The 11,009-nt window shown below is 37.3% G+C and overlaps 1 protein-coding gene across 1 annotated transcript; it reads left to right on the top strand.

Moving 5' to 3' along the window:
• Positions 1–234: 234 nt before the first annotated feature.
• sf3a1 (splicing factor 3a subunit 1) lies at positions 235–9,188 on the top strand. Its single transcript, XM_015387420.1, has 16 exons — positions 235–280; positions 396–477; positions 1,666–1,778; positions 1,879–2,086; positions 2,187–2,438; positions 2,532–2,606; positions 2,689–2,839; positions 2,931–3,127; positions 3,313–3,430; positions 4,540–4,847; positions 4,958–5,206; positions 5,944–6,148; positions 6,226–6,380; positions 7,862–7,963; positions 8,051–8,122; positions 8,207–9,188. The coding sequence occupies exons 2-16, from the start codon at positions 430–432 to the stop codon at positions 8,306–8,308; spliced, it is 2,355 nt and encodes a 784-aa protein (XP_015242906.1). The 5' UTR covers positions 235–280; positions 396–429; the 3' UTR covers positions 8,309–9,188.
• Positions 9,189–11,009: the final 1,821 nt, after the last annotated feature.

The following is an 11,009-nucleotide window of genomic DNA, read 5'->3' as shown; positions in this document are numbered from 1 at the left end:
GACATTTTTGATTCAGAGAAACAAGTTAATTAGGAAACCTAGTGATATGAAAATTAAATTTGACATGGTTAATTTACTGCAAAAGGAATCAGAGGATATCGGGTTATATTTGAGTTTTTGAAACAGTTTAAATTGTATAACAGGATATTGTTTTTGTTTTTTGCCCTGTGGTCCACACTCCTTACCGGTTGGTGGCGGTAACGCTCACCTAACGTTTTTGCCATCCGCCTTTAAAATTTAAAGAAGAAGAAGAAGAAGAAGAAGACAACGTTGAACCGCCGTGAGTATTACGAGTTTGACAATTTTAACTGAAATTGATTTAATTTAAAGATCACTTTGACTGTTAAATAGCTTTTATTGTATGTTTAATTGTGTTTGTGCTCGGCGCCTTTCAGGTAGCTTTCCATTTTCAGCAGTGAAGACGCAGCCATGCCGCCCGGGCCCGTTCAGATAGTTCAGCCGGAGCCCAACAACAAGGTAACAGCGCAGCTTAGCTGGCTTTAACGTTATCGACTGGAGCACAGTGTGGAGTATAACCTCCCTTTTTTTTTTTATATATTACAATGTTTTGCTATCCGTCTGGGTATTTTTTTTTACGTTTTAAAAAAGACCCGGGGTTTTTAAAACATGCTAAATGAATGAGCTTGTTAGCATGGAGGCTAAGTTGGAAAACAAAAGTAAAGTGTTTGTCTCTGTAGTCCTAATCAGCATAGTATATGTTGATTTGGATTAATTGATTTATTGAATATGAGATGACTTGATCTTAAGACAAATAATCTTATTTCTTTTTATAGTTTTGAGAAAGAAATACACAATAAAAGATAAGTTAGAACAAAGTGATTCAGGTGCCAAACAAATTATTATTGTATTACACCCAGTACTGAAACTTCCCTGTAATAAAAGATAAGTTAGAACAAAGTGATTCAGGTGCCATACAAATTATTATTGTATTACACCCAGTACTGAAACTTCCCTGTAACAGAAAGCTAAAAAAAAAAGCTATAAATCGTGAGATGTACAAATAGATTGAAGAGATTTGAATTGGCCTGGTTAATTTTTTAAAACAAAATCCATTGCATTGCATACAACAGCAAAGGAAACCTACTACCAGTCTGAAAATGCACCAACCAGTACTATGTAGTTTGATAAAATAGAAAAATGATTAACTTTATTGATCTCACTATGGAGAAATTAACTCTATGCATTTAACCCATCCCCTTTGGGGAGCAGTGGGCTGCCACCGTGCAGCACCCAGGGAGCAATCAGGGGTTAAGGGTCTTGCTCAGAGACCCAGCAAGACCCTATATGCCCTAATCACTAGGCCGGCTCTCCCCCATTTAGCTATCTGAATGAAACAGCAATTAGATAACAATTAGGCACATGTTGCAAATCCTTTGTGTTGTATTCAAAACCAGTCTCTTAATGAAAGAGCCTGCACCTATTTTCAATTATATCTAGTTTTGTTGTTTGAAAAAGAAATCTAACCAATCCATATCTGAACTGTCATTCCAATCCTTACAGAAAATTTTTCTGTTTAATAGTTGCTTTGCATTAAATAGAAAGCACAAACCATTGGTATTATTTTATAATAGTTTTATAAAGTGTGCATGTTTGTTATCTACAGTTGTAGATCTTAAAACATTTGATATTTGTAAATCCTTTCAGCCAAATGATGGTGCTGCAGAAGAGACCCCAGCCACTAAACCCATTGTTGGCATCATATACCCTCCTCCAGAGGTCCGGAACATTGTTGACAAGACCGCTAGTTTTGTAGCCAGGTTAGTTATCCTGCATGTGATGTACTTACACACTTAAGCAACTGTCTTAAATTAGCTTTCATTTAAATTTTTTGTTTGTTCGTTTCTTGTGACTTTAAAGGAATGGACCAGAGTTCGAAGCAAGAATCCGTCAGAATGAGATCAACAACCCTAAATTTAATTTCCTTAATCCCAACGATCCCTATCATGCTTATTACCGCCACAAGGTCAATGAATTTAAGGAGGGAAAAGCACAAGAACCCTCTGCAGCAATCCCTAAGGTCATGCAACAGCAAGCCATGCAGCAGACCCAGCAGCTTCCTCAAAAGGTATTGCACTCACCTGCACAATATTTGCTCTTATGTTGCTTGTAAATTATCCTAATTTATTTTTTTTTTTATTAATAAGTGATTCTTTGTTTATTTTTAGGTGCAGGTGATTCAGGAGGCCGTGGTCCCAAAAGAACCACCTCCAGAGTTCGAGTTCATTGCTGATCCTCCATCAATCTCTGCATTTGACCTGGATGTCGTGAAGCTAACTGCACAGTTTGTTGCTCGCAACGGCCGTCAGTTTCTCACCCAGCTCATGCAGAAGGAGCAGAGGAATTACCAGTTTGATTTTCTGCGCCCACAGCACAGCCTTTTCAATTACTTCACCAAACTGGTGGAGCAGTACACAAAGGTATCCTAAAAGCTTAAGCCTGGATCTGATCTTCATGGTTGGTCTGTGTTAATTGACAAATGTTAACTGCTTTTTAAACTCTACATCTTTTAGATTCTGATCCCTCCAAAAGGCCTGCTAATCAAACTTAAGAAAGAGGCTGTGAATCCAAAGGAAGTTATGGACCAGGTAATTTATTTAAGCATCAAAAGAAAAGCCAATCATAGCAGTTTACAGCAACTAATTATGTGTATTTGGATCCAAAAATCAGGTGAGATACCGTGTTGAGTGGGCTAAATACCAGGAACGTGAGAGAAAGAAGGAGGAAGAGGAAAGGGAGAAAGAAAGGGTAGCATATGCCCAGATAGACTGGCATGATTTTGTTGTTGTGGAGACTGTGGATTTCCAGCCTAATGAACAAGGTATTATCTTTACCATTTGTCTTTTTGACTATCAGGCAAATGGATGATTTTAACTAATAGATTTATTTATTTTTTTCTCTGTTACCTCCAGGCCACTTCCCTCCGCCTACAACCCCAGAGGAGCTGGGCGCTCGCATCCTGATCCAGGAGCGCTACGAGAAATTTGGAGAAAGTGAGGAGGTTGAAATGGAGGTTGAGAGTGAGGATGAAGATGATGAAAGAGAGAAACGTGCTGACGGCCAACCATCACAACCTGATCAAGATACTCAAATCCAAGACATGGATGAGGTTAGACCTTAGCGGAGGAATTGGGCTATTCACATACAACGCAGTTTTTGATATATATAAAAAAAAAAAGCTTTTTAGTTTTTGTTTAATCTTTCCATAGTTGATACATGATTTCAAATAATTACTGGAAACGAGCGTAAACCTTAAAGCGTGTCTTTAACAGTATTTTATTTGTGCTGCTTCAGGGATCTGATGAGGAAGAGGATGGTGGGAAGGCTCCATTGCCACCAGACAACCCAATGCCTCCCCCGCTTCCTCCAGCTCCAGAACAGGTTATTATTCGCAAGGACTATGACCCTAAAGGTAAACTTTTATTCACTCAGTTATACAAGGTTTTTGACTCATTCAGTTGGCAGCAGCGTAAAACGTCACTATATCAAACAAACCCAATACTTTTAATAAGTTACACATCCTTAATAAAACAAGTAGAAAACTAAAAGGTCTTATGACATGAGAAATGGCTTAATCAAACATAACATTGATCAAAACATTTACTTGCAGATATTTGTCTTTATACACATTGACCTTTTCTGTGAAGTGGTCTTTAATTGTGGATGATATGGGAGCTGAGATCTAGAGTGAGTCATAAAATGTAACTTTTTTAAATTAAAAACAGGTCAAACAGAAAATTAAATATATTTTAATTAACATTTATTAAACTTTTATAAATAATGTGTGTGAGGAAAGCTTTACAGTAGACTGTGTGAAGAGCATTCAAGCAGCTTTAAAGGCATTCGAGTTAGACATCTTTTATTTTATCAGCCTGAAAAATAAGGATTGGAAACATGAACATAGTTATTTGTTGTGATGTTTAAAAATGATTAAAGCACATTAGTCATTTATGTAATCGTGCGGCTATTATTTAAAACCCCACAGACACAAATGCAGCTTCAATACATATTTTTGAAAGCTTTTATGCTGATGTTTTTCTGCTCTCATGGATAAAACAGGAACGATAAAAGATACCAATGTAATTCTAGTTTATAAAGTTTGTAAACATCCTGCATTATTTAGTTATTTATATTAATCATATTGAATGAAAATTCTTTAGACAATAAAGCATTTGACAATAACAGTTAAACATGGCACAATATTCGGCCTTCCCTTTGCTAAAGGAAGGGATGAATTCATTCTGGAGGACAAAAACTCCCAATTTGCTAACCAACTGCTTCATTTGAGACTTTTGACAAGGGGATAATCAATCAAGATTTCTGGGAATCTGTGTTTGGACCCTCAATCTTAGCAGTATGGAGTGTTGACCACTGGAAGCTTGAAATCTGTGTTTTTCAGATGTTGAAGCAACACATTAAGTTCTCAGAGGCTAGAATAAATGACGCACTTATTAAGATTATAGAAAAATCATAAAAGAATTGCAAATAGATCAAGCTCATTATGTAATCTTGTTCTCACAGCTTCCAAGCCTCCGCCTTCAATTGCCGCCCCGGATGAGTACCTTATTTCACCAATCACTGGTGAGAAGATTCCAGCCAGTAAGATGCAGGAGCACATGCGTATTGGCCTGCTGGATCCGCGCTGGCTGGAACAGAGAAGTCGAACCATTCAGGACAGACAGACTGAGGATGAGGTCTATGCCCCTGGTTTGGATATTGAGAGCAGCTTGAAACAGCTGGCTGAGAGGCGTACTGATATCTTTGGTGTGGAGGAGACAGCCATTGGTAAGAAGATTGGTGAAGAGGAAATTCAGAAGCCTGAAGAAAAGGTAGGAATAGTTACTGATTTAAACCTCTTAAAGTTAAAGTAAAGGCTAATTTTTTCTTAATCCTCAAAGATTAAATAAGAAATTGATTAATGTGTTGCTGTTTGCATTAGGTTACCTGGGATGGCCATTCAGGAAGCATGGCTCGCACACAGCAGGCAGCGCAGGCCAACATCACCCTGCAAGAGCAGATTGAAGCCATTCACAAGGCCAAAGGATTGGTGGGAGAGGATGAAACAAAGGAGAAAATTGGTCCAAGCAAGCCAAGTGAAATTCATCAGCCTCCTCCCATCCACTCATCTGCACCCAATCTGCCTAAACCTAGTCCTCCAGTCACAGCTGTGTCACGCCCACCTGTCTCTGTAAGTTTAATGGTGCCATTATTAAGTAGTGTTTAGTTGATGGTCTGCAGAAGTTAGCAATAGTAGATGGAATCTTAGAAACTTTTTTTTTTTTTTTTACTTCAACACTGATGTATGGATTGATTTTAATCCTGGATAAGAACTGCAAGCTTAACACTGTAATGGTTTAGATAAGTGTTGTAAAACTCCACTCTGAAATGCTTACAGTCTGCTACTGTTTGAACATTCTCGAGTTAAGTTATTCCATCATTTACCCAATGAGCTAACTCAGAAATTTGATGTAGTATGTGTGTTGGACCTGAGGCATATCTAAATGACGAGGTCACTAGTCTTTACGGACTGGATTTTAAAATCCCAGGTTAGATTTGGAGATTATTCTTGTGCTGAAATGGCCCAGTCAAAGTTCAGACTTAAAGGAATCTATGACTTAGAAATTGCTCTTCCCCGTTGCTCCTCATCCATTCTGACTGAGTTTGGAGTACTTTGTAAAGAACAGACTAAATTCAGAGTCTAGATATGCAAACTTTTAGAGACGTAGCGCATTTGCAGCTCCAAGCACAGTGAAAGACAACGAGTTTTTCAGAGGGACTGAAACGAATCGCCTGCAAAACTTTTATAAAGTCTGTATATTTCTACTCCTACTGAAGTTTTTATATGCTTTGTGTTTGTAATGTAATAAAATATAAAAACTATCCATGGATGCTGCTAGATTTAACACCCTCCAATTATTTAAACAGGTGGCTCCTCCAGTCCGCACCACTCTGTTGTCTGCGGTACCTGTGATCCCAAGGCCCCCCGTGGCTCCTGTTGTACGCCTTGCACCAGGACAAGTCATAACACAGATGCCCCCCATGATTCCAGCTCCCCGTGTCAATGTGGTTCCCATGCCACCAGCTCCCCATCTCATGGCCCCCAGACCACCTCCTATGGTTGTTCCAACTGGTAAGAGCAAGTTTTCCCAGTTTAAGTCACTTTAGCTTCCTCTTCTTGCAACTGAAACAAACTTCCTCTTCTTCCAGCCTTTGTCCCTGCTCCTCCCATGCCGCAGCCACCTAGCGCTGTCCCAGCACCACCCGTCCACCCACCCCCGCCGCATGAGGATGAGCCAGTCAACAAGAAGATGAAGACTGAGGACAACCTCATACCAGAAGAAGAGTTCCTGCGTCGAAACAAGGTCTGTTAAGAGTAAAAGTAAATCATAGTATTCCATATTATGTTTAATTATTAATAATAATTGAACTTCATTGATCTCACATTGGAGAAATTTACCTCTGCATTTACCCATCACCTTATGGAGCAGTGAGCTGCCACTGTGGCCCCTGGGGAGCAGTGTGGGGTTAAGGGTCTTGGCTCAGGGACTGAGAGTGGCAGTCGGTGGGAGTGGGTTTCGAACTCAGAACCTCGGGATTCCAAGCTCTATGCCCTAAAAAGTTTATTAATCCCAATTGAAATATTTGGGGGCTATTCTGGAATCGGATGTTTGTTGCTTTTGTTCTACCTCCATTTAATCCTGAACATGACAGTGGTCATTGTTACTCGCATAATTTATACGAAAAAGAAACATTTAGAAATTAAATGCAACATTATCAGTTTATCGCAGGATCTCAAGTCATGGCTGCTCATTGCACTAATTTATCAGTGAATGCATGCACTATGGGTGGCCATGGATAAAAGGAAACGAAACAACTGTTGGCCTCCTGATAGATCGGTCTATCTCTAATCCTAGCTAAATTAGCGATTTGTTTTATATATAAATATATATTCCCCACCCCCCTGTTTATTATCATTACACTCTCACAATTACAGAGCAATAAATTGAACTCTTTGCATTTAACCCACCCCAGTGGGCTGCTCCCAGAGCAGTGTCGGGTTAAGGGTCTTTTGCTCAGAGAGGCAGTCTGTGGGAGTGGGGCTCGAACTCAAAACCTTAGGATTCCAAGCTCTATGCCCTAACCACTAGGCCACCACTCCCGCATGATGTCACCTCACAACAGCAAAATGTTATGGCACTGCTGTTATTGTTTTTTTTTAAGGCCCCTTTCAGCTCATTTTTTTATTCTTGATATGTGCTTCAGCCACACTCCAGGGTCATTCTCCTGTTTACAATTATTCCATAGAAAAGGAAAATGGCCGAACACAAACCCAGATTTAAAGGATTTGTAATCAGTAGAGCCCAGATTAGACATCAACATTGATATCAACTCAAAAAAAAACCCATCTCAAATATTTGACTGTTTCATGTCTAAGCTCTGACAGGCAAATCAAAAAGATCCTCCTTATTATGAAAACGATAATAGTCGCTCACCTGCCAAATGGTCCTCTGTCTTGTGAATTTCTAAACAACATCTTAAAGGGGGCAAAGTGGATAGATGTTTTCTTTTGCATCAAAGCTCTTCAATGATTCATAGTTGTATCGATGTCGATTGTTGAATGATTGGAGTTGAACTACAGGTGGTTTATACCCTTTTATACTCCAATGTCCTCAAGGTTATAAAATTGTAAAATGTTTGAATGTTTGAATTTCTAGTCATGCTTTTAATGACTGCGTTTAGACAATTTTGATGGTTTTGGATGCGGATTTAGCCAAAATAAAGATAACTGCATGTTTAAGAAACCCTGTTTGTTTTTTTTCCTTTCCTTTTCTGCTGCATGCAGGGTCCTGTGGCAGTCAAAGTACAAGTCCCCAACATGCAGGACAAGAGCGAATGGAAGCTAAATGGCCAAGTTCTGAATTTCACAGTCCCAGTTACAGACCAGGTATGATAATGGTTGTTGTAGTTTAGATGTGTGATTTGAGATATGTCTTTTTTTTATTATAGATTAATAAATAAAATGTGTTTATAGGTGTCTGTTATTAAAGTCAAAATCCATGAGGCAACCGGCATGCCAGCTGGAAAACAGAAGCTACAGTATGAGGTAAACCTGTCTCACAACTTAACAGGAACTTTTTTTTATCTGCATAGATCAAAAATACTAATTTGTTTTAATTCTTATTTACAGGGCATCTTCATCAAGGATTCAAACTCTTTGGCTTATTACAACATGATCAATGGTTCAATCATTCATTTGGCTCTGAAGGAGAGAGGTGGAAGGAAGAAATGAGATGTTCCTCTGGAGCAAAATTTCCAACAATATAATATTCTTTTCTGTAAGTCATTTTAGTTCAGTGATAAAATTAGGAACTATATAGTTGCGTTTTTTCCCCCAAGCATTATTATAAAGTTAATGCTGTCATTGAATGGTATATTGTTCTTAATTAGCAGTGATTTTGGTTCCAAATCCTGATTGCTCAAAATATGGAATCCTTGTTTGTTCATTTCCAATAAAAGACTTATTAATAAATACTTATTAATATTTTTCTGCTGTGTATGTTTTGAATTTACATTTTTTTTTTTTCAACGGTTCTGGTATTAGGGATATTTTTTTGTGAAACTTTTTTTTGCTTCTTCAATCATTTGTTTTACCAGTGTGGATCAATGTATTGTTACAACCCTAGTAGAAGTGGAAACTTCTAGTTAGTAGAAGTTTCAACTACTAAGTCTTAAAAGCTAAAATAAGTGGTTGAAGCAAAGGGGTCTTTTGATTCAAGCCAAGTCTAAAGGGAAGTGTAGCTGTGAATACTCCCCTGAATCATGTCGTTAATCAAGAAGTACTGCTGCCTGCTTATGCTTTCATTTATCTTTGTAATCAGAAATTGGATCCTGTGTTCTAGTTGCAATCACAGAGCAAATAACTTCAAGCCAATGTACTTTACCGTACGAAGTCAACTACTTGCAAGATGGAATGTGGACCTCTGTCGTCCTTGTGTCCATTCCTGAAATGATCAGCATGGAAGGGCTCACATTTGTGTCTCGGATTCCCATTATTAAGACCAACGGTTTTTAATATTTGAATATTTGGTTTTATCGGGGGAAACGACGATCACTCAAGCTTTTTTGTAACATTTAATTTGTTTCAGTGAGATTTTATCTAATACAGTCAAACTTTTTGTTGAGTAAATAAAATTAAAAAATGAAATACACTCAAATATTTGTTTGAACCACCTTTTTATTCCAGAACTTCACTGCTTACAGTGGCTGCTCCCAACTTATCAGTTGGAGTAGCTCTGCTAGCTTGACTGATCTTTAAGAGAACTTAAGTTCCTCTGTTTGTGCATAAGATGTGTTTTGCCTTGGGTAATGTTGTTTTTTTTTCCTTTTTGAACACTTTTGATGTGTAGCCATAGCACACCTCAAAGCTCCTCATTAATATAATTAAAGCTGAAATAATGCTTCAAATACTTCAAGTAGCAGCTAGTTTGAAAATGAGCAGGAGCTAGTCAAGAGAAGAGCAGAAAACTTAAGCTGTTTCTATCGATCATTATAGGTAATGTGAGATCTTTGGGGAAAAAGTTAGGAAAAACTCCCAAGCCCGAGCAAAGATTCAGCCACAATATCAGATCTTCTGCAGTCAGGTAGTTTGTTTTTTTTTCTTCCACATTCTGCTTGACATTTGTCCAAAATAGTTTTGGATTGCCCAATGAGCCATTTATTTGATTAAAATTGAGACTGGATGCATCTTTAAATGATTCAAGATATTGAAACTGGACTTGGGAATCTTTGAAATCAAGTACACAGATTCAGAACAGAATTTAGGTTTTGACTTTGATCAAATCGATCTCAAACATAAGTTGATCTAAATCCCTTTAATATAGGGTGTAAGTGAAACTTCAAAACATGGATACTTTTTCAAGTAATGGTGTCTGTTCATGACATTATTTCTAAAACATTCAAAAAAATTATATTTTTTAATGATGGATAAATAGCTAACGTTTCATATAAAATTTTGGACCCACTGATTTAGACATACAGTATGGCAGCCATATTGGATTTTGAGGCCAAGGATGGTGCGACCTTTATCTTTCCCTGATGGAACTTAGACTTAGAAGAACTCCCTATTTATGTCCTACAACTTAAAAGCTGGGTTCTTTCTTTTTTCTCTATCTGTTTATCTGTCTATCGATCGCATAAATTCAAGCGGTGCTCTTATAAACTGTCTTTAGTAAGGGGTTAGTAAGTTGTGTAGTAAGTTTAATTTACTAGAGTAACTTTTGGAGATGTACTTTTAGTAGTTTTACAACATTTTACTTTTACTTGAGTAAAAATATGAGCAAATATCACTACTCTTTGTGGATTTTCTGGCTACTCCAATCATTGTGAGTAACTACATTTATTGTTTTAAACAAATTTGAACCATTGAGAGAGACACTTTCTTATTTTTCATACTTGAGGCTTATTGTTTTATTGGTATTTTCCATCTGCTGGATGTGCCGACTCATTTGGAGGTTTAGTGAAATTAAAGTAAACGGTATAGTCTTATTTAACCTATTCTTACATACTGTAACAAGTGTTCCTGGAAGTATAACTCACAAAAAAATATTTTGAAGAGTGTATATCATACCTTAATTTTCTTATTGTGTAGTTACTGTGTTATATGATTACTTCCATCTTAGTTATTCTTTGAAATACCAATTATAATCATGGGTAGGAAGTAGATTTGGATTCAGTGGGTCACATGACCTGGAAGCTATTGAAGAAATATCAATTATTTTTATAATACAAATTTTTAAATATACAAATGCTTAAAATTGAATAAAGATGAGTGTGCATCATCAGGCTAATGTAGTAAAACAATTTCACAAAGAATTTGAGTCGGTGGGTCACATGACCTAGAAGCTATTGAAGAAACATCAAATTTTTTTAATCATAAAAAATCTTTAAAAATGAACAAAGGCTTAAAATGGAATAAAAATGATTGTGCCTCA

Source organism: Cyprinodon variegatus, unplaced genomic scaffold, assembly GCF_000732505.1.
Source record: "Cyprinodon variegatus isolate N-32 unplaced genomic scaffold, C_variegatus-1.0 Scaffold393, whole genome shotgun sequence".
NCBI lineage: Eukaryota > Metazoa > Chordata > Actinopteri > Cyprinodontiformes > Cyprinodontidae > Cyprinodon > Cyprinodon variegatus.
This window is presented reverse-complemented; position numbering and strand designations above follow the sequence as displayed.